Source organism: Macadamia integrifolia, chromosome 5 (assembly GCF_013358625.1).
Source record: "Macadamia integrifolia cultivar HAES 741 chromosome 5, SCU_Mint_v3, whole genome shotgun sequence".
NCBI classification, from domain to species: Eukaryota; Viridiplantae; Streptophyta; class Magnoliopsida; order Proteales; family Proteaceae; genus Macadamia; species Macadamia integrifolia.
Window position 1 is genome coordinate 1,954,525 of NC_056561.1, and position 23,326 is coordinate 1,977,850.

The following is a 23,326-nucleotide window of genomic DNA, read 5'->3' on the forward strand; positions in this document are numbered from 1 at the left end:
GTAATGAAGATGCAAGCCAACTAATGGATAAATGAACATTAAAAGTGGATCATAGAAAAATCAAACGAACTAGGGACATATAAATGAAACTATAATAACAGAACTTCAAAATATCCAATAAAATAGGGTTTGAATATATGACTTACAAGGGAGAAGATTATGTATAATGACAGAGAGGAAGGATAGGTTTCCACAAAGATCTGCTTGTGGAGGTTTGGGAATCAATTAAGAAGCCTTCTGGGATCCAGTTCAAATCGGTCAGATGGAGCCTGTGTTTTTCTTCAACTCTATTTAAAGACATGTCTGTTGTCAAGCCAAAGCTATCTTTTCCTCCCACTCTTCTATAGTCACTTTTATCTACCCCTTGATCTTTTAACTCCTCTAGTCTTTGTCATATCACTCCTGCTTATTGAGTGATAAAAGGGGACTCTATCTTCAAAACCTAGGAGTCCACCAGAAAGCAGTGATTTCTGAACTGCAGAGTTCCGCTTATTCAAAAACCATGAATGTATATTTAGAAGGGCAGGGGATAGTCATCTGGTCTTACTACAACAACAACAAACTCAGCCTTATCCCAACTTAATATGGTTGGTTACAAGGATGCATACAAAACAAAATAGGGAAAAATGAGGTCCAAACATAAAAGGAGAAATGAAGAAAATAAGAGAAGGAAAAGATAAAGAGGCGTTGCATAGAGGTGAAAGATGTACGATGAAAGTAAGAAGAAAGAGGCACAACCCAGTACGATAGGGGTAACTCAGCTAAATGGGATCGGCTACATGGATCCTTGCCCTCCAATATGCTCTATCCGAGGTCATACTAGGGACAAGACCTAGACTCTACATGTCATTCCTGAACTTCTCCTATGGTCATTTTAGGCCTGTCCCTGGATCTTATAGTTCCCTCAATTGTTATCGTATCACTCCTCTTTACTGGAGTGTCCCCAGGCCTCCATTGAACATGACCATACCACCTCAGTCATCTAATCTTATTTCTTGCTCAAAAAGACTTCAACTCCAATTCAATGGAAAGTCTACGGCAAAACAGAAATCTTTTTATCAACTGATAACTTGCTACTAATTTGATTCTGACTCCAAAATTAATGAAGGTTTCACCAGATAAAAGAAATGATGCAAAAGAGATAAGTTTTGACACTGACAATGTTGGACTGAAGAAACATGACAGAAATAGCATTAATTGCAACTTCTGAAACTAAAATATAATTAACTCAAAGCCATACATGAAGAAGGGCGACAACATAAAACTAATACAAAATAAAATTAAAATTGACCAGTCAAATCAGCTCTCAAATAGAGATGGTAAGCCCCAAAAGGCCATAATTTACCTTGCTACCCAAAACAAGAGATTACAAATGAACAAAATCAGAACGTGAATATAACTTGTGCCTCTCCATACGTTTGGATGGGGTTTTCGCATTGGTGTGATCTGCTGGCCTCTGTAATGGCTGCATCTGGACTCACTTAGGGAATGACTTCTCTTAGGTTTCTGCTCCACATCATGAGCTCTTGAAACATCAATATTTTCTCTTTCGATATAGTTCGAAGTTAATTTTTCCAGTGTTTCTGATACAGGATTTGTGCATCAGGCTTGCTTGGGTTCAGTTAGGGTTTTTAAAAACTTTGATTTGATCTGCTTTAATGTGTGTTTTTGTATTAGTTAGTTCTTCATTTGGTTAGCTTTTCCTGTTTCATCAAAATATGGCAGCCCTTTTAGGCTTTTAGCTGACCCCAGTTAGTTGGGATAGGCTAAGTTGAGCTGAGTATTGATATGTTATAACATTTTTTTCCCAGTTGCTTATTAAATTTAATGCACAATTTCCTTTTCTGTCAGTTCTTCTCAAGTTGTATGGATTTTTAGATCAGCATAATCATATGGTCTTCTCCATGCAGGTTGACGTTTGTGTTTTTGTCTTTGATATCATGTTTGCTAATGGAGAGCAGTAATTTTCTAGATCTCTTTCTTATATTAGTTTTGGAGCTTCATTGATCAAAATATTTTGTTGGAACTTTAATACTTTGAATAATTTTTATAAACTAAAATCTCTCTCTCTCTCTCTCTTTTTTAATGAAGTCATGCTTATATACTGTCAGCAAAGCTATGATGTGAAATTTGATCTTGCATTTGGAAGTTCTGGAGTCTTCATTTTGAATCAGTTGTTGAATAAAATTGAATTTTTTTTACCATGTTGATTGTCCAAGCTATGGCACTTCCTTTTCTTACGGATTAATTTTATTGTGTGTCATATATGATTCTCAGTAAAATCAATTTTGTAGTCGTATGTGCCTCTAATCTTGTGATTTCATACCCGCAAGGGGCGTAGCTTGGGTTTCTTGGAACCATGCTAAGAAAGCATTGGTCTTGAGTTTGATTCCTCAATAACCCTTGGGGGAATATCATAAACATTATAAATGTGAAATTTTGTTCACACACCCCCCCCCCCCCCCAAAAAAAAAAAAGAAGAAAAATTGTGTGGTTTCAAAACATCAAAACAGGCTGAATTCTGAATTTAGCAACATGCTGGATTTTCTGTGCTGGTCTATTGTGCAAGCTTCAATCTTTGGATTGTCCACCAAACGGAAAACCTTCTTGTTCTGGACAAATGTTCTCTTTCATTACCTTGGGAAGGTCACACTACAAATCTTATAGTTGACCTCCACTTATATTTTCTCCTATATCAAATTCCATTTCATTAGGCCCTTCAAGAGGGTGGAGATGATTATCATGAGGTATTATATTTTAATCTAATTAAATATTGGGCCGGCAGTTGCTTATTACTTCTAGATTTTGAGACTTCTGCTTAAAGGATTGTGAGTACTGCAAGGATGGGAACCTGTCATACAACTTAGTTTCATTTTCGCCCGTCAGTGACTCAAATGTTGTTGGCTCCAACAACATCACCTTTGGGATTTTCTTGTAGGCAGATCTTTCTTTGATTCATGCAAGTGATTTTTTATCCAAACAATTTTCTAGGGATTCTGTATAGTCATTTCCCTGTACCATAAGATTTAGATGGCTCATTCTTCCTTTAATTGTTCTATGCAGATTCCAGACAACCCATGAACCTGCAATTTGCAAGTACCTTTGATGTTTTTAATAAATTGTAAAGGAAATGAAAATGGCAGCTTCAATGATTTTGCCTTAACTCAGTTGATACACTTCTTTGACTACAAAATGGCTACTGCCATCCCTCTGGTGAATTTAATTTTTGAACTTACTTGATAGGGAAATTAGCCCTTTTGTATTTTTATAAAGGAAAGAACTCCTACAAACACAAAAAGATGGGAAAAGGACTAGAATCAAGAAAGTTCAATATTTAGTAGCCAATCCATGAAACTATAATTTTACTAAATTCTAGAGTTTCAAATAAGCTCCTTGATTGAGGCCCTCTTGGGTACTTGATGAAGTAAATGGGACTCGGAATGAATGGAGAGGTTGGATATTCAGCTGCATCTTGACATCCATCAGTTGTGGGGTATGGTAAGAGTGCAATGAGATGATAAATAATATTCTGAACCCACTTTCTATGTTGCTTCAAAGGCTAAGAATCCCTTTTTTTTCTTTCCCCAGTTGGGAATCCTTTTGTTAGGATGAATATCATTGCACTTAGACAAAAACTTTTATGTTTGGAGGCAATTCCCCTCATTTTTGAAGCTGTTTTACACCTTTTTGAGTGCTAAATTTTGATGGAGCTCTTCAATGGTGATTCCACCCTCTTATTAAAAGGAAAAAAAGAAAAGAAAAGAAAAAAGCAATCAGTCCATGAGGCTCCCGCTACTGCAGGGTCTAGGAGGGGCAAAAAGAATCTGTCCTTGGATCTGTTTTGAGAATTTCTGTTCCGTTATGATTGGTCTGTGAGTGTCATAGTTTTTAAGGTGGTAAGGTGACGGAGGCGTTTGAGGGTCTTTCAGAGCGCCTTAGCGATAAGGTGGCATAAAGCGTTGCCTTATTGACTAAAGTGTTTCTGTGTAAATTTTTTATAAAACTAATCTATTTAGCTAAAATCCTAGTTGAATCCTATTACTCATATGCTAAATAAATATTATAGGTTCATATTCATACCAATGTAAGATATTCATCAAGAGAACAAATCAATAAAGTGAATAAACTAAGTTCATCTTCATCAATCATTATTCATTAATCATCAATCATCATAACATATTAACATATAATATAAATACATAATTATGAAACAAAAACAATTATACACATTTACACATTAGACAAAAGAAAGACAATAGATGATTGAACAGTTCTAAACTAGAGCTGAGAACTAGCAAATGGAATTAAAGAAAGACAATAGATGATTTACAGTTGTTAACAACCCTGCGGTAGCCATCGAAGACCTTAGTCTGGACAGTAGTTCGAGTACCACAGGTAGCAGAACAGAAAAAGAAGAAGGAAAAAAAAAACTAATAGTAGTTGCAGAACAGAAGAACAGAAGAAGAGAAAAGCGAGAAGAAAAAAAAAAGAAAACACTCACCGACTCACCATATTTGCAGAACAGAAGAAGGGAGAAGGGGAAACAAAAAACTCATTGAGTCACCATAGTTGCAAAACAAAAGAAAAAGAAAGAAGAAGGAAGAAGAAGAAGGCAGAAGCGAGAAAAAAAAACCCACTGTAGACGGTAGCTCTGGAATAGAAGGAAAAGAAAAAAAGCAAGAAGAAGAAGGAAGAAGAGGAAAGAAGCCAGAAGCCAGAAGCCAGAAGCCAGAAGCCAGAAGCAAGAAGTAGAGGAAAAAAAATACCATAGCCGGTAGCTTTGGAATAGAAGAAGAAGAAAGAAGCGAGAACCGAGAAGAGAAAAAAAGAAAAACTTACTGTAGCTTTAGAACAGAAGAAGAAGAAAAAATCTGAGAAGAAGAAGAAAGAAGCGAGAAAAAAAAAACCACTCACCGTAGCTCTGCTGCCTCTGCATGAACAAGAAATAGTATTGAAAAAAAAAAAAACATACCTGTAGCGCCGGAGTAAGCTCACTGCTGTCGAAGCAAAATGGTCGTCTGGGGCACTGGATCAGTGGTTCACTGGTTCTTCCTTGTTCCTTGATTCTTCTCAAAGCCCTTTCTCAAAAGTTCAAAACCCTTAACAAAATCCAAATTCCAAACCCTGTGTTGTGAATCGGGTTTTTGTTTTGGTTATTTTTGATGGAGTAAAGTTGATCCTATACATCACAAGTGTTAACAAAACCATACACCTACCAATAAAAACTCTAGATTTGGAATCTGAAAACAAGAAATTTTAATATGTGTTTTAAAAAAAAAAAGAAGCCATAAGGCGACCGCCTTTAACATAAGTCGTCCTAAGGCGTCTTGAGGCGACGCCTTATAGTGCCTTATGCTATAAGGCGACGCCGTATAGCGCCTTATGCTATAAGGTGACCGCCATACCTACTTCACATAAGGCAGTGCATTGCCTTACCATCCCTATACCGCATCAGCGCCTTAAAAACTATGGTGAGTGTTGTCTTTTGTATTGATTGGGGTTTTCTTTGGTTGATCATTTGACGAGGGTTAATCTTTATGTGTATCACTATGTATTTCTATGTACCAAAGTGCTTCTGCGATTGGTTTTAGTAAATTTTACATTTCTCCAAAAAAAGAATTAGAACTCAAAGAGAAATTAGCATCACGGACAAAAAATTTGTGGAAGGCAAAGAAATTCCTTATTCTTCCTCATACCATTCCATCTTAGGATTTATGGGCAAGACTGTGCTACTCCTGGACTGAGCCTGAAAAACACAAATAACAGCTGATTCATGAAATCCTGTTCTTGTTAGATAGGTAACAAGAAGAAAGAAAAAAAAAAATATGACTGATAAAATAATGTCAGAAGACAATTTACAATGATACCAAAATCATGCCAGAAGGGTAATTTACAATGATACCAATTCATCCTGTTATAAGATTTATTATCAATTAAGTGATTCAAATATAAACGGAAACTGGTGTCAAAGACTAGAGAAAGCTATATTAACGATGTTGGGGAAGTGTTACGGCAATAGGAGTTCAAAGATCATAAATATTAAAAAATTTCAACCATTTCTGCATGATATCAATTAACAAAGAAAAAATTGAATAGGAGAACCAAAGGAAGAGAGAATAAACATGTGTGGCTTCTATGGAAAGGATAAGATGCTTTTTGTAGGAGTTGGTGAAAGTAGACCATAAAATAATGCCCTCCCCTTGAACTGACACACACATCCATGTGAAGACTAGGTGGTTGGCTGGTTACAAGGGGAGGAAAAACACGACCTTGGCCAGGGGGGTGACACTCTGTAGCAATTGTGGTTCATCTAAGTGCCTAGAAGTTACCTTCGACAACACTTGTTTCTCTAGATTTTCTAACTATGCACCATTTTGATGTGTTTCCACTGAATCTCCCTTTTTTTTTGCCATCTCGTCCACATCTGAAAGATTGGTTTAGGAATCTCTTTGAACAATTTGGACATTTCGTTCTAGCAGAACTTTATTTTCCCCCCTCCTTTCCAATCATTGTGGATTGAGGGCATAAAATGTATGCAGCTCCACGATCCACTCTGACCTTACCCACTTTTTGGATCACAAGTTCAATCTGTTTTAGAATTTGGAACAGGTCCATGCCAATTAGTTCAGGTCTTAGGCAGACTCTGATCCAGTCCCTGCTCCTACAATGGTCAAGGGTCTATTATTGTATTTAGTGCCCAGTTTGATGTTTAGATCAGATACATGTCTGCTGTACGGACCAAAGTCGACCAAAACCTGGATCTTCTGGCACTAATTTGGAAATGGACCTGGATTGGTAGGATCTTACACTTGTTTTGCACATGCTGGAGTTTATGAAATCAGGGGCTGTCAAAATTGTGTATATTTACTTTTGGGCAAGAGAACCCTGTCGGCTTGCGCAGCTACTGAGCCAGAGCGCAAGCCAGTGGAAGGCCACTTTGAGGCATCTGGGCGGGGTGGGGGGTGGAAATGCAGTCTTTTCGGCCCTTCTGTGTTTGGGCATAGATCCACCTAAGTGGGCAGGGTTCTTTTCTCCTCTACTTTTATGTATTGTCGTTGCTCATTTTAGCGAAGACAACAATGACTTCAAAAGAAGTATCACCTCATGCTATAGTGTAATATGGTTTTATTCATTAATATTATTAAATGAACTTCAGATACTCAGAGAGATATTTTTATAAGGTGGCATAAAACAAGTTGTCTTACTTACAGGTTGTTGGTCGTCCCCCTACGTCAAAGGCGGAGATGTATGTTTTTTCCATCCAACTAACCTAATACTTGACATTGTTGGGAAGAAATCCCTTATCATGCATTCTAAATCTTGTGGCTTGGATATCAACTATGCTCTTTTCTGTCACAGATTTGAAGGATTTGTTTCTAGAACAGAAGTTGGGTTATTTTGAATATGCAAAGGAGATAATAGTAAGTACTCTAGCTACGCGCTTCATCATTGACTTTTCATATGGAATATATTGTATCTCATACTTTCACCTTCTAGGTGGAAGCAGAAGATGCATGTGTGTCCTCTCAAACCTCTTTGACTAGGATAAACTCTTTTCTGAAAGATGCAATCAGTTCATCATGTGAAGGAATAATGGTGAAATGTCTAGATGTTGAAGCCGGGTATGCTGCATCAAAGCGTTCAGATACATGGTTAAAGGTGACACAATTTGATAGACTTAACAGCATTACGGCATTAATTACCCATGAAGGGAACATAAGTACTAAGTTTGGAGAGCTATCTGTGTTTCCTTTGTAGGTCAAGCGAGATTATGTGGAAGGACTGAATGATTCTCTTGATTTAGTTCCTATTGGAGCTTGGCATGGGAATGGAAGAAAAGCAGGATGGTAATGAGAGTAGGAAATTTTCCATGTTTTCAGCTTCAGTTTAAATCTCCATGTCTAAAGAGCACTGTAATTAGAGTTTCAGTGTCGTTTTCCATTTTCTAGGTATAGTCCATTCCTTATGGCGTGTTATAACCCTGAGACCGAAGAGTTTCAAAGCATCTGCCGGGTCATGTCTGGATTCTCTGATTCTTTCTATGTGGAGGTAAAGATAGTTTTTGGTTGGTATATGCAGACTTGGTAGATTCAAAGGTGAGTACTTGAAAACCAGATAACGGAAGTAAAATACATGTAAGCTGATGGAACTTGGAACATAGTTGTGCATCTGGTCTCACTTCTCTTTGATTTATTTTTCTTCTGTTGGAGTAGTTTTGCTAGCCAAGCATATTCTATTCTCATCCTAAGAGTAAGTCCCTCGTATTCTGTGGGAATCCATTATGGTAAGTATAAGAATTACCTTTAAGAATCAAAGTTTTTTCTGGAAGTGAGACCAAGAGACTTTGAATAGTCTACAAAGTAAAATGTGAGTCATACAGGTGACGTATACTTCAAGTTTTAAACTATAGTGAGTTTGGTTGGTTATTACACAGCAATGCCAGTTCTAAGGATGGCTGTTTGGATGTTGAATTATGATACCCATCTTATCAGCTTTAGAAAATATAGAGTTGATGAGTTCTGCCTTTTGGGTGGAAACCTTTTATTATGACAATAATGGGGACTTGCTTTCTGAAACTGTACTGCAGATGAAAGAGTTCTTCTCTGGTGACAAGGTCTTATCCAAAAAGCCACCTTATTATCAAACTGCAGAGGTGCCTGATATATGGTTTTCTCCAGAACTTGTTTGGGAAATAAGAGGTGCAGGTATGTATGATGCAATAGTTTGTTTTTCTATAATAGTAGTTTGTATATCATTCTCATGATTTCTGTTTGCAGACTTCACAATTTCGCCAGTTCACCAAGCTGCAATTGGTTTAGTCCATCCATCTCGGGGTATCTCTATCAGATTCCCAAGATTTATCTGCTCTGTATTGGATAGAAGAGTAGATGAGTGTAGTACAGCTGAAGATATAGCTGATATGTTCCACTCCCAGACCAGAAAGATGGAGGTGGGAGTTGCCTAACTTTGTCATTGTGCTTATGTATAGTATTTGTAGTCCAATTCTAAATTGTACAGTTATAGGATGTAGTTGTGCATGCTTCTCTCAACCCCCCGCCCCCACCACACACACACAGCAGCCAAAAAAAAAGAAAAAAAAGAAAAAGGGAACGGTATATTCAGTATAAGTTCTTAAGGTGCAGTGCAATCCAAACATTTACTAGTCACTATTGAAGATCACAAAGAGTCTATGATTAGGAATTTGGATGAGTAACTCTAAGGGCCCGTTTGATAACGTTTCAAGAAACGCGTTTCTGTCGATTCTGTTTCCAGAAATAGCAGAAACAAAGTAAAAAGCGTTTGATAAAATTGTTTCGTTTCACTTATTTTCAGAAATAGAAATAGAAATTTTTACTTATTTATGATTCAAGAAACGACCCAGGCGAAACAAGTTTAACTTGTTTCGCTGTTTCGCTGTTTCTGGAAACGACTTGTGGCCATTCTTTCATTGGTGACTATTGATTTCTAAAAATATGAATTAACAAACACCTTCAATTCCGTTTCTATTTCTAGAAACGGAAATTTATGTTTCTGCCGTTTCTTGAAACAGAAACGTTATCAAACGGGCCCTAAGACCACGGCCAACCCTCTTATAAATGTAAGACATGCATAGGCCGCCTAATTTACAAAGATTTTGTGGGGTGAATACCCATAATTTAACTTTTGTGAAATATTATTGTTACAAGGGTCAGCTGCTTTTCCAAATCTCACTAGACAATAATTCTATCAAGTGGACAGACAAGATTATACATCCGTTCTAACCATTAGATAAAGAGGACAGTTTAGGATAATCATCCTCTCCGATTACTTGGGCCGCCGAGGAGTCATCTGATGGCAGGATGAACTTGGGATATGCACCAATGTGTTGGGGATGCTTGTTCAATTCTTCTGTGCCGTTGAATGGCTTCTTGGGTGACCCGATAATTGAAAAAGAGCCCGATCCAAGTTTTGGATCTTGCAAGCATGGTTTTAAATCAAGGTACAGGTAACAATATCAATCTTGTCCAATGCCAATATCTACGGATCCTACCAGAGCCGAATCGGACAGCTTTGCTTCTGAGAGATTTACCCCAATAAGAACCGATCTCGCAAGCTGTCCCAAGCTGTCCCACCTGCCGCCATTTATTAAAGGATAAGGAGGAAGACATTTATGGAAGAAAATGAACCGGTGTGCCCTTCCCAATTTGAGAATGAAAAATTTTACTTCCGAGAATATCTTTTTTTTTTTTTTTTGGATAACAACTTCCAAGAATATCATAACACCAACAGTCATCCTTTTTTTTTTTCTAAGCATAAGTCACAAGTTTTATTATTCTGCTATGTGAACAAATGATAAATTTATTTCAACGATTGGATAGAGGTAGTCATCTATCAAATTTCATAGTCTAATTCAATAAAAGACAAATTTATATGTAACCATTATATGAATATATAAAATTAATAAAAAAATCTGCAAGAACATCAATAGGGTGAGGGATCTTTTCATTTCATTAATTAAGCGGAGGGCAACCATTTTGTGTGGTTTCATATCTAAACGCAGTATCTTCCTTTTTTCAATCTAATACATTTCTTTGCATTGACACAAGTATTAAGATTTACAGAGAGATACTTTATACAAACATTTCCTTCTATTGAACAAATGAATAATTACTATTTTTTTCTCCTTTGGAATTTGAAATTGATCAGACGTTAGTAACGCAAAACAATGTAAACACGTGAGATCATATATCTCCACGTGTCATCTGCTTCCACCATTGATCTCGCCTATTCCGCCTATGCTGGCATATTCCTTCACTGTTGACATATTCCTTCCTCATCTTCCCTCGGGTGAAGCGTTTCCCCCACGCGCTCCGGACGCCAAACATTCGGAAAAATCCAACCACATACATCTCTTTCACGTCCGCTATTCTTAGTCACTCTCTCATATCTCATCTATGGAAGTCTGACTTATTTCTAGATTCAACCCTGACTCGTATCTTTTTCTTCTTCTTCTTCTTTACTCAGCTAAAGAATAAAGCATTGCCAATGCAGATTGGTGTCAGTTTTTAAGTGCTAACAGGCTGAGGTAACACTGACAATAGCCCCATCCATGGCTTCTCGCAAGGTCTTATCATCTCTTCTAAGGTCTTCCGCGCGTCGTTCTGCGTCGAAGTCTTCGATCATCAACTCTAAAGCCCCTTCTCCATCTCCTGCCTCTCGAGCTTCTCCCAAGGGCCTTCTCTTCAACCGCGTTGTAGACTATGCGACTGCGGCAGCATCTCCAGCGCCGTCGCCTGCTTCCTCTCCTCCAACAAAGGGTGCCGCTCCCAGCGGTAAGATCACCGATGAATTTACAGGGGCCGGTGCCGTTGGGCGTGTTTGTCAGGTGATTGGTGCTGTCGTCGATGTCAGATTCGATGATGGATTGCCCCCGATCTTGACTGCTCTTGAAGTTTTGGATAATTCGATCCGCTTGGTTCTTGAAGTCGCGCAGCATTTGGGAGAGAATATGGTGAGGACCATTGCCATGGACGGTACTGAAGGGCTTGTTCGTGGTCAGAGGGTACTCAACACTGGTTCTCCCATCACTGTAAGTTTCTCCTTTTACAACCATCCCTTTCCCTCAAATGGGACTAGTCCAATTAAGCATTGGAGCGTTTGTGTGGTTTAATATTGTATTTTTTTTTTAATATGTTATTTTGATCGCCTCAGCTGATTGTGGAATTGGATACCAGATTTGTTTCACTCTACCTGAATTTGTTTATGGAGGACTCTTTTTCTTTGAGCTTTTTTTCTCTGATTGATCTCTTTTGACCTGAGATAGAAGTTCATCTGAGATGGTTAGGAGTTAGATTTCGGTGTTGCTCTTGTATTTGTCACCTGGGTTCAAATTTTCCTTAGGCAACGGAAATGTAGTTTTATTTAACATTAGTGAAAGGATATCCTAAAGGTCGGCTTGGTGTTTTCGGGATTGGAACAGAATTTTGTTTTATTGCAATTTTTGTTGAGTTTGACTTGATATTCAGACGTATTTAAATTTTGCATACCTTGGATATGACTTTTACGCTTTGAGGGTGATACGAATTGCAAATTGGGTAATGTGTTTGCTGTTGTCTTTTTCCATTGGCATTTGCATTTGCATTTGCATTTTGCACTTTAATTCTTGACTGTTCTCAGGGTGATATTCTCCTGTTGATTTGACACATTCATTTTGGTTTTGGATGAATTATTAGGTGCCTGTTGGTAGGGCTACCCTTGGCCGTATCATGAATGTTATTGGAGAGCCCATTGACGAGAGGGGTGACATAAGTAAGAAATCTGAATCCCTTCGAGCTCCATTTGGTTTCAAGTGAAATTAACATGAAGGGAACTCAAAAAAAGAAAAAAAAAAAAAATTTATAATCATTACCCGACAAATATGACACTAACTCCAAATCATCCCATATGTGGTTATTAATTTCACTCTGCTTTGCATCAAAATCCCTTGGGTTTAAAAAGTGAAATAAAAATTACATTGAAAAAGTATCATTACTAAATTAAGTAGTTTATATAATCATGTTGACCAATGAATACAAGAGTTTCATTTTTTATTTTTTTAGGTTTGAAAATTTTCAATTGCCTTTCCTAATAATTTCTCTTGCAACCAAATGGAGCCCAAACTCCTCTGTTCGGTTGCAAGTAAACAGAAGTTAAATCACTTTTGAAAAGATAAAAGAAACTATTGAAGTCATGTGTAATCTACCGACAACTCTTGCTATATTTGGTAATTACACTTTTCAATGTGATTTTTTCTTTTACTTTTCAAATCAAAGGAATTTGATTGCAAATTAAATTGAAATTTAATAACTCAAATGTGGTATGTTTTGGAGTTAGTTATATCACCGTGTGAGGTAATGATTACAAAAGATTCTTATTCAGTATTGATTTGATTTCACTTCTGTGACCAAATGGAGCAATCTGTGTACCTTATGTCTCTGAATTCCTTCAACTTTTTTTCTCTTCCCATATTTCATTTTTGACTTATTGTTCTTCCTTCCAAGTATTCAACAGAAACCGACCACTTTTTACCCATCCATCGTGAGGCACCAGCCTTTGTCGAGCAGGCAACTGAACAACAGATCCTTGTCACTGGAATCAAGGTACATCCAATTTTCTTTCCCCCCCTACCCACCCCCCCAAAAAAAAAAAAAAAAAAAAGTGCTTCAAGTTGTCTTTTTTTGCCCTTTCTTACTTGTCCTTTGTTGAAACTTCACTTCATGTTTCATATGGTCAAAATATATTGTCCACTTCCTTTAATTATCGTACCTATGATTCCAATTTATGCTACTACCTAGTACAGGTTGTGGATCTCCTTGCACCATACCAAAGAGGTGGGAAGATTGGATTGTTTGGTGGTGCTGGTGTTGGAAAAACAGTGCTTATTATGGAACTGATTAACAATGTGGCAAAAGCTCATGGTTGGTCTATGCTTATAGATTGTATTAGGAGCACACTTTTGTTGAATTCTTTTAGTATGTTTGGTGTCCAATGTTATTCTTTTCTATTTGACCAGGTGGTTTCTCCGTCTTTGCTGGTGTCGGGGAGCGTACTCGAGAGGGTAATGATCTGTACAGGGAAATGATTGAGAGTGGTGTCATTAAGCTAGGGGAAAAGCAGGTCTGCACAATGTGGTCCCCTCCCCCTCCCCTCCTTCAATTCTTTGCATTGTTTATTTCTTCCAGTCTCAGGGTTTAATTTCAACCATATACCATATCTATTTAGAGTGACAGCAAGTGTGCTCTTGTTTATGGTCAAATGAATGAGCCTCCTGGTGCTCGTGCTCGTGTTGGGCTTACAGGGTTGACTGTAGCTGAGCACTTCAGAGATGCTGAAGGGCAAGATGTGCTTCTTTTCATTGACAATATTTTCCGTTTTACTCAGGTAATTTTCTTTTCTATGTACGTCAACTTTATTTATTTATTTTTCCATCAGGGTGGTGTACTGTTGTAGTATTATTTGTTATTCTTAATTCCCTTTTTTGTTACCTTCTGCTATCCATTCTGCAGGCAAACTCAGAAGTGTCTGCTTTGCTTGGTCGTATCCCATCCGCTGTGGGTTACCAACCAACTTTGGCTACTGATCTCGGAGGCCTGCAGGAGCGTATCACCACAACTAAGAAAGGTTCAATCACATCTGTCCAGGCTATCTATGTCCCTGCAGATGACTTGACAGATCCAGCTCCTGCGACCACCTTTGCTCATCTGGATGCTACAACTGTGTTGTCCCGTCAGGTATTTGACTTGCTGTTGATCTCAAGTAATTATAGAGTTTTTGGCACGAATTTCTCTTGGTAATATTTGTATCTTATTATGGCAGATCTCTGAGCTTGGTATCTATCCTGCTGTTGATCCCCTTGATTCAACATCTCGTATGCTCTCTCCTCATATATTAGGAGAAGAGCACTATAACACTGCTCGTGGTGTACAAAAAGTACTTCAGAACTACAAGAATCTTCAAGATATTATTGCCATTTTGGGAATGGATGAACTCAGTGAAGATGACAAATTGACCGTTGCTCGCGCTCGTAAAATTCAACGCTTCTTGAGCCAGCCTTTCCATGTTGCAGAAGTGTTCACAGGTGCCCCTGGGAAGTACGTGGAGTTGAAAGAGAGCATCACCAGTTTTCAGGTAATATTCTGTTACGAATTATCATTTCTTTCTTCTAATGATACTGTAAGATTTCTTTTTTCCAGTGTCTCATATTCACTTTCCCAGCCTTTTTTTGAGTGAACTGGAAACATTGAAAATTGAAACCAGTTAGTCCCCAAGAATAAACTGGTACTTTAACATCTTGTAGCTCTATATTGAGTATAACAGGGATTGTTGCTTGGTACAATGGTAGAAAGCTCGGGCCGCAGTTACTCTGAGGAAGGATGAAGAGAATTCTTTGCTGTGGGTGGAAGAAAATTTCATCCCCAAACAAAAAATTATTTTCTATTCCATGTATTCGATTGGAAGAGATTGCAACTCATTAAATAATAATTAAAAATAAATAAATAAATGAATAAAATTCTAATCTATATGGACTTCCTAACAACCAACAACTAGAAATAATAAAATAGAATAATAAAAGACTCCTTAACTTGATTTGCAGTCATAATTGGACCCCACACAAATGACAACTATCTAATACGATTTTAAAATAAAATAGCTCCCTAAGTAATAGCTAATGGACTCCACTACTAATACTAACCTACCTAATTGAAACTAATTCCATACACCCCTCTAGACCCTCACTTTTGGGCCATATATTTTAAGCTATTACAATTAAAACTCAATGAATTAAAAGCCCATACCACTTAGATATTAAAACAGGACATTTTTGGACCAGGCCTGCATTAACTAATTATATGTGATCTGATCACCTACAAGTGGGCATTCAACTTTGGTGTTGATATTTCAAATCTGTAGGTCTACTCTCAGGGCTCCATTTACGTACTCCATACACTTCAAAGGCTAAATGATAGACACGCTAATTTTGGAGCCCTACATCCTTTGTGTCAGTGGCAGACTTCCGGTTCAATCTGTTATCATGTTAACCAGGCCCCTGGTTTCTCATCGTACTGTTTATTTTCCCTTCTCTTGTAATGTGGTGAGTGATCTTTGATGGAAATTTTCATGACCTAGGCTAATGTGTTGTTCTATCTTCTGGCAGGGAGTTCTGGATGGTAAGTACGATGACTTGTCGGAGCAATCATTTTACATGGTAGGAGGAATTGATGAGGTAATTGCCAAGGCTGAGAAGATTGCCAAGGAGTCGGCCTCTTGATCACTTTCAGTTTCTCCCCTTTTTGTAGTTTCCCCATTACACTCTTATACACCAATAATTTAGATGATGTTAGGCATGCCATCTTGTGACCTACTGCCTTTTGGCTTTTCCATTTGCCCCTCACCCCCTCCTTTTCTTTTCCAGAATTTTGCTTCCCCTTTTCCGCCTTTATTTATTTTGTATACGAGGGTTCTGGACCTTTGGGTAGGCACAGTGGTATTTGAAAAAAGAAAAAAAAAAAAAAGAGCCAGCTGGCTCAGGATGTTAAATTCTGATACCCTGTATAAGTGAGTGAGTTTCTCATTTTGATTGAATGTTTCTTTTTCTCACATCTGATTCTGGTCTTGGCTTATTCCTTAGCATTGTTTGATTCATTGATTCATATAATTTTTGTTGATGCTGGATAAATTTCTTTGATTCACATGGGAGCTGCTGTGTGGGTTCAACACGATCTCAAATCTGAGGGTCGCCTCTTCATCTATTCTGCCTATTTGGTATCTATTTATAGAATAGATTTTGGGTCTAGAGCACAATTCTGAAGTGCCTCCACGATCATTGCCAACCCACATGCACCAGCTTACAGCCATATGGGGCTCAACTACAGGATCAATGGCATAAACGTCAATCCCAGAATCGTGGGCATGCTTGGCCTGCGGATCTAAACTTGACTTGTCGACCTTGGATTCTACCTTTCCTTCAAATTTAAACTCCATAGATCTGTGATGTTATAGATCCAAGTATTGGCCAAAAAAATAGGACGTTATAGACCTAAGGGCCCGTTTGATAATGTTTCTGCGGTTTCTGTGTCAAGAAAAGATAAGCATAAATTTTTTGATAGAACCTGTTTCTGGAAATGTTTTCGCTTCTCTTCTCTACTAACCTCTGCAACTCTCCTCTCCCCTCTCCATGAATTTCTTCACCATAGACCCCAAATTCTATTCGTTCTTTGCCATTATGTTAGGGTTTAAAAGTTAAAAGAGTTGTGGGAAGAAGCTTTCGGTTGAGTTTAGAAATGGCGGAAGACAAGAGATCGACGGGGGTTGTGAAGTGGTTCAATGGGCAAAAGGGTTTTGGGTTCATTGCTCCCGATGATGGTAGCGATGATGTTTTCGTTCACCAAACGCATCGGCACCTCTAGCATCGACACCACCTGCACCATTTGGGACATCGAGTGTGAGGCCGTCGACACCCAGCTCATCGCTCACGACAAGGAGGTCTATGACATCACCTAGGGAGGCGTTGGTGTCGCCTGTCTCCGTCGACGGCTGTGTTAGGGTTTTCGATCTGTGCGACAAGGAGCACTCCACCATCATCTACGAGAGCTCCGAACCCGACACCCCTCTTGTCTGCCTGGGCTAGGACAAGCAGGACCCTAGGTGCATGGCCACCATCATCATGGAGAGCGTCAAAGTCGTCGTCCTGGACATCTGCTTCCCCACCCTCCCTGTAGTCGAGCTACAGAGGCACCAAGCCAACATCAACACCATTGCCTGGGCCTCGCATAGCTCTTGCCACATCTGCACTACCGGCGACAACTCCCAGGCCTTGATTTGGGATCTCTCCTCGATCCCATCCTCACTTACACTGTTGGGGCCGAGATAGAGCAACTGCAGTGGTCCTCGTCCCAGCCCGATTGGGTTGCCATTGCCTACTCCATCAAGCTACAGATTCTCAGGGTTTGAAGAAATATTTGAATTCGTCGGTTTGTGGATGTAGTCGGAGGTGGGAGGAGGTGTACAAGTTCCTCTATCACCTCTTCTGATGGGTTCCTCTTTCAAACTAGGAAGCTCAATTTTTTATCGAGGGTGGGTGTGTTTTTGAGTGAAAATTGTTTCCCAAAATGGCAAAACGTGTTAAAGTTGTTTTGTTAAAATTGGTTCTTCAACCATAAATCCAAAAAAAATTCTATTTCTATTCCTAGAAATATGTGAAACGAAACGGGTTTACCAAACGCTTTTGTTCCCTTTTTTCTGTTTTTTGAAACAGAAAACCACATAAACAGCCGAAACGCACCGTTATTGAACGGGCCCCAAGTATCCACCCATCATTTCTTCCCAGGAGTCCAAGGACAGGTAGAAAAGGGCCGCCCGGGGGGGGGGGGGGCAGAGATATGAACCTTACAGTTACCTGATTAATTCAACTATCAATCTATCATTTCTACCAAGAAAAACAATCAATCTATCATAGTAGCTAAAGGTGGCTTTTACCTATGCGTATCCCAATGCCTCCTGCCTGTCCCACCTGTATCTGAATTTTGGTAAAGTGGATTATGATTAAATTAAGACTAGAATTAGATCGCAAATGCAATGTCCCATCTGGGCTTTGTGAATCAAATTTCAGATTTCAACTGGAGTGATATGTGGAAGAATGTAGAACAGCATAAAAAATGTCATTAAGGTTAAAGAATGAAAGAAATCTGAATTCAGTTTAAATCCATTCTAGCTGGCAGTTGCTATCCACGTCAAGCACCCAGAAACAACGAGATTTTTTTTTTGATAGAGCAATGAGGTTAACCTAACAAAAAACAAAAATAACGAGTTTGAATCAAATTCATCGTCAGCAGGTGTATCACCGTTTTCAACCATCACTACGGATCTGTACCATTGTTGATAATCCCATTCACCATGTCCAAATGCTCCCTGCGCTGTCCATTCTCCAAATGTTTTTCTTTCTGTTCTAGCAAATGATGCGGTTGATGGTCACAACTGTCATTCGTACGATGGATAAGGTTGTGGTGATGGTGGTGATGATGACGGTGATGGTGACCATGCAATTGATTCCATTCCTTATGCTTCTTTGGTTTACCTAATTCATCATGGTTGTCATCTGATGATTTCCCCATGTACCGGCTCCTCTCTCGCTTATGCTCGGATTCCGAAGAGCTAGAATCGTCTAAACTGGATCTGTTATGGCGCTTGTGGCGCCTTTCATGTCGACGTTTGTTACCATCAGAATCAGAATAATCACTGGATCGGCGATGATGCTTGTGGTGCCTAGCATGACTTTGCCTAGCATGCTCTACCTCACTCTCATCACTAGATTCTGATTCACTTAAACTGCACCTCGAACTGTGGTGGTGCCTATGCCTCCTCTTGTGACCTCGCTTCTTCCTGTTATCTTCCTCTGACCCACTCTCATAATCATCACTACTGCTATCCTCCTCTGATCTTGTAGAATGCTTCTTTGACCTTCGCCTGAATTTCTTATCTTTCATTCTCTCATTCTCACCAGATGAATCAGAGTGGCCATGCTTCCTGTGAGTCCTTTTTGCTGTCCTCCCTGCATCACTATCACTGTCATCATCATCAGATGATGCGGATTTTCCCTTGTGCTTTGCAACTTTCAGCTGCTTCTGTTTTGCTTCAGCATCAGCTTTTGCCTTTGCAGCAGCTTCTAGCTTCTGTTCCCATTTCAAGGGGGCTTCCTTCTTCTCCAGAATCCTCTTCTTTTTCTCCTCAACCAACTGGATGAACTTCTTGCAATCCATTTGAATTCCAAAACCAGCTCAATACCTGCATTTTGGTAAGATGATGACCGGAAGTACATCTCACAGAAGAGAAAAAACAATGTTAGTTCTTCCATCAAATCCTGGAATACAAAGATCAACATAAATTCATCTGTGAACTAAAACTATCAACAGTCTTTATCATCATCCAGTCTAATATAAAAAATCCTACATTGTGAAGTGTCTGAAGCAACAGGGAATATATATTATCAAAAGCGAGAAAAGAGAAAGGCAAACAGCAACTTCAATGTATGCCAAATGGAATAACTAAATAGGCAATTATCTCACCACCAACAACACAACAACTAAGCCTTTTCCCAACTAAATAGGGTCAGCTACATAGATTCGTGAGAGGGAAAAATAAATAACAGTAAAAAGAAAAAAAGGAACACAGCAATACCTCTGAAGCATGCTACCTAAATGGGTTCACTACATGAATCTTTGCCTTTCAAACAGTTCTATTTGAGGTCATACTAAAGTAGTGACCTAGACTCTGCATGTATTTCCTCACTTCTTCTAGGTCATTAGCCACACAACACTCCAAATGCACCTCTCCACTTCATTCATTATACTTTAATTCTCTGTGAAACATCATCCTCTACATCACCCATCTTGTTTATGTTTGCCCCAAATATCTAAATCTCTCTCTCACCCTAAGTATCACAAAATCATTATCCGTCATAGTGCAACCAAAGTTATGCACCATATACTCCATCTTTGTTTTATTTATCTTAAAATCACTTGATTCCAAAGTTGATCTCCATAACTCCAACTCAACATAAATCCCCGCTATTTTCTCATCCACCAAAACAATGTTGTCAGCAAAATGCATACACCACGGAACCTCATCCTGAATGTTACTGATTAAATCATCCATGATAAGCGCAAACAAATAAAGGCTTAAACCTGATCCTTGATGTAACCCAACTCCCTACCTTGACCTCCCACATTTCTCATACTTAGCTCACCATTTATCTCATCATCAAATGGATTTAGCCTCATGATAAAAAAGTCAAACTAAGATCATATAAGATGTAGACAATCAACCAGAATACAAGGATATAACAAAGAGGGAGAGAGAACAAAAAAATAAATGTTCTACTAGGAAAGAACAATTCTAACACAATAGAAGAAACCTTCTCTAATTTCTTACAATATTTCTCTATAGAGATGTAATTATTATCTAGCTTCTTTTCTCATTAAAATGATTCCTCTCTCCCTTAATTGCATGTCAGCAACAACAATAATATTAAATAGAACGGAAGAAAAGAGGGACGACACACACAAAAGGCAGTATATTTGACAAAGGCGTACATAGAAAGCTTTTGGTGCACATCCTACACATGACGTACAAGTTTTCTTCCCCTACCCTCACCTATACAAGGAGATGAAGAGAACCTTGCAATCATAATAATTTTCTTTGACACCTAGACAAACTGATGCTTACCAAGAAACCCATTTGGGGAGAGTCTCCTCCTTCCTTCTAGCGGGTGCTTCGCAATTAGCTCCCCCCCCCCCCCCCCCCCCCCCCTCCTTTCTTCTAGTATAGAGATAATTAGAGCTGACACCTCCACCACTTAGCATCATTAGCATTGCATATGCAAAGCTATATACATCTCAAATGATTCCATGTATATAGATCCTGACTGCTTCCACCAATGCTGGTTTCCCCATTGCTTTGAAAAACTTATACAAGCTCCTAAAGGAAGAAAAACACATTAAACTTCCAATTTGCAGTAACACCTGCTCAAATAACCCTTCATTAATGACTCCTCGTAACAAGAAAAAGATCCTCATGCCTTCAAGATGAGCTTTCACCTACCCCAACTTAATCAAGTCCTTACAGTAAGGGAAAGATATAAATTATTTGCTGCATTCCCCTTTGTTTTCTCAATCTTTAACCAGTTTTGAACTTCTCATGGTTATCCTCGCTGAGCTTTAGTCTAGTTTTGTTTACCTCCTACCTGCTCCATGCGACCATGCCCTAATGTATCTCACAAGTTGTTATCTTGTACTCAACTATAATCTCAATATGTCTTCATAAATTATTATCTAAACCATTATTACAATTGATTTGTGACTATGGTATCTTCTGACGTGCTTTGACACATTCATATGCATATAGGAAAATATTGTTATAACCAAGGTGCAAACGAATTTATATATTCCACTATCATACTATTCATAAAACCCATCCATTCTCTCGAGTCCTGATATAGTTAACACGAGTTCAACAAATAGGTGGACAGAGATTTAGCTCGACAACAACTGCCTAGCGCAGTTGGTGATGTTTTCGTGCACTAAGCCCACACTCACCAGGAGGTCTTGTCAACAAGATATGAACGCTGCACAACACACAATTTGCAGTTATAAAACCAATTTCATCAACATAACCTACACCCCAGAAAAATAAAACCAAAAGACAAAAAAGGAAAAAAAGTAATCAACAACCCACGAAACTTCATCCAGCCTTCTTACCTTATACGAAAAAGCCTGTGAGTCTGCGACCCACGACCACAGAGTCAACAGACCGCCTCTGCCTCTGCCTCTGCCTCTGCCTCGAAGCCAACCAAAAGGTGAAGCCTTCTCCTTCTCCCCGGGAAAATCTTAAACCTTAAAAGTCAGCACAAAGGAAAATAACAGGAGATAAATCAGTACTACGTTAGGAAAAAGAAAAAGTCCAAGCAGGCAATTAAAAAACTTACTAAGAATAATACGCACAAAATAAAACTGATTATTCGAAGTCAGAACCCTAAAACGCCCTAACTTTAGTAAGCTCCAAAGCCTGATAAAGGATCAAATATAAACAATAAATTTCAGTATGCCCTCGTTAACTCACTTTAACCCGACATAACATAGAAAGAGAACAAATCGGACGGAACAAAAAGAGGCATTTTGACTGAAAAATCGAGAATCACAAACCCTATTAGGTAAAACACCGACAAGAAACAAAACGGATAAGCGTAGAATAAATTTCATTCTCCAGGAAATATCGCACGAAAAAATGCGTGGAAAATTTGAACTTCAAAGAACACGCAAAGAAGCAATCGACGAGGGATTCAAAACAACATCAAAGCATGAAAACGAAAACGAGATAATGTTTTCAAAGGGCTGAAAAACCCTAATCTCTACCTGAGTTAGGGAGGTCCGGAACTGTGCAGGAGCTCAAAGGGGCTCCAAACGTAATAATGGCGCTGCCTCTCCCTCTCTCTCTCTCTCTCTCGTCCACTGACACTTCCGTGTCAAGTCTCCGTCGGCTCCCCTGCACCAAATTAGACCATTACATTTTCGGCCCCTTGATATATATATAGATGTGCGAAAGTTAACGTATGCGTATTGCGCAATCAGCCTCTTCTAGAAGTCACTGCGCGCTTAAATAAAGCAATTTTTCAAAGGCATGAGGGTTCTCATCTGCCTGGTAGCGTGGTCCTACGTGGGTGCAAGGACCAATCACAACGAATGTAAGAACATCAATAGGGGATTGCAGGTTCGGTCGGTCATTTCATTTTTTTTTGTTGGAATGGGTCGGTCATTTCTTCTTCCTTAAGTTAAGTTTGGGTGTGAATTACTGATAATAAAATAAAAATTAAAAAAAAAAAACTTTCTAATTACTACCTACACAAAGTATCGATGTGAGAATTCCATTTCCATCAAGTTTAGTCTTATATATATATTTTTTTCATTTTAAAAAATAAAAAATCTCCAAGACAATAGTGTGGGGATTATGTCCCATGCCTTCACACATAACTAACAGTCTTAAAAAAAACCTTTCTAGTTACTAGCACCAAAACAAAGTCACAGCGAGATAATTCTATTTCCATCAAGTTTAGTCTTATATATATATATATATTTTTTATTTTAAAAAATAAACAATCTCCAAGACAATAGTGTGAGGATTATGTCCCATGCCTTCCCACATAACTAACAGTCATTCTCCTCCTAACACTTTCCTCCATCCTATTAAGTATTGACCTTGTCGGGAGCGCTGGCTGTGTGGTATGTTTCAGAAGAGCTCCTAAATATTTTCCTTCTAA

The 23,326-nt window shown here is 38.7% G+C and overlaps 3 protein-coding genes and 1 pseudogene across 10 annotated transcripts in view; 3 read left to right on the top strand and 1 right to left on the bottom strand.

Annotated features, from left to right (window-relative positions):
• Window positions 1–9,038, top strand: part of LOC122078630 (DNA ligase 6) — a 30,785-nt gene extending 21,747 nt beyond the window's left edge. For 3 of the 5 annotated variants that reach the window (XM_042644702.1, XM_042644703.1, XM_042644704.1), the window contains 8 exons: window positions 1,911–1,960; window positions 7,212–7,246; window positions 7,360–7,421; window positions 7,498–7,659; window positions 7,759–7,847; window positions 7,950–8,049; window positions 8,588–8,705; window positions 8,778–9,038. In XM_042644702.1, the coding sequence (XP_042500636.1) occupies window positions 1,911–1,960; window positions 7,212–7,246; window positions 7,360–7,421; window positions 7,498–7,659; window positions 7,759–7,847; window positions 7,950–8,049; window positions 8,588–8,705; window positions 8,778–8,965 (804 nt within the window). In that variant the 3' untranslated portion in view covers window positions 8,966–9,038. Of the gene's footprint in view, window positions 1–1,910; window positions 1,961–7,211; window positions 7,247–7,359; window positions 7,422–7,497; window positions 7,660–7,758; window positions 7,848–7,949; window positions 8,097–8,587; window positions 8,706–8,777 lie in introns of those variants that run through there. The other 2 variants (XM_042644705.1, XM_042644706.1) reach the window with 2 other exon arrangements.
• A 1,922-nt stretch (window positions 9,039–10,960) lies between these two features.
• On the top strand, window positions 10,961–16,116 carry LOC122080088 (ATP synthase subunit beta, mitochondrial-like). Its single transcript, XM_042646964.1, has 9 exons — window positions 10,961–11,569; window positions 12,213–12,288; window positions 13,030–13,118; window positions 13,319–13,436; window positions 13,532–13,635; window positions 13,741–13,899; window positions 14,025–14,249; window positions 14,335–14,646; window positions 15,674–16,116. The coding sequence occupies exons 1-9, from the start codon at window positions 11,090–11,092 to the stop codon at window positions 15,785–15,787; spliced, it is 1,677 nt and encodes a 558-aa protein (XP_042502898.1). The 5' UTR covers window positions 10,961–11,089; the 3' UTR covers window positions 15,788–16,116.
• A 507-nt stretch (window positions 16,117–16,623) lies between these two features.
• LOC122078426 lies at window positions 16,624–17,547 on the top strand (annotated as a pseudogene).
• A 600-nt stretch (window positions 17,548–18,147) lies between these two features.
• Window positions 18,148–22,595, bottom strand: LOC122079965 (sarcoplasmic reticulum histidine-rich calcium-binding protein-like). Of its 4 annotated transcripts, none has more exons than XM_042646778.1 (4): window positions 22,425–22,594; window positions 22,014–22,077; window positions 21,771–21,905; window positions 18,148–19,333 (listed from the first exon to the last, which is right to left on the bottom strand). In XM_042646778.1, the coding sequence occupies exon 4, from the start codon at window positions 19,272–19,274 to the stop codon at window positions 18,375–18,377; it is 900 nt and encodes a 299-aa protein (XP_042502712.1). In that variant the 5' UTR covers window positions 19,275–19,333; window positions 21,771–21,905; window positions 22,014–22,077; window positions 22,425–22,594; the 3' UTR covers window positions 18,148–18,374. The 4 variants fall into 4 exon arrangements, with proteins under 4 accessions (XP_042502712.1, XP_042502711.1, XP_042502713.1 ...); XM_042646777.1 differs by having other exon boundaries at window positions 21,998–22,077; XM_042646779.1 differs by lacking the exon at window positions 22,014–22,077 and having other exon boundaries at window positions 18,148–19,299; window positions 22,425–22,595.
• Window positions 22,596–23,326: the final 731 nt, after the last annotated feature.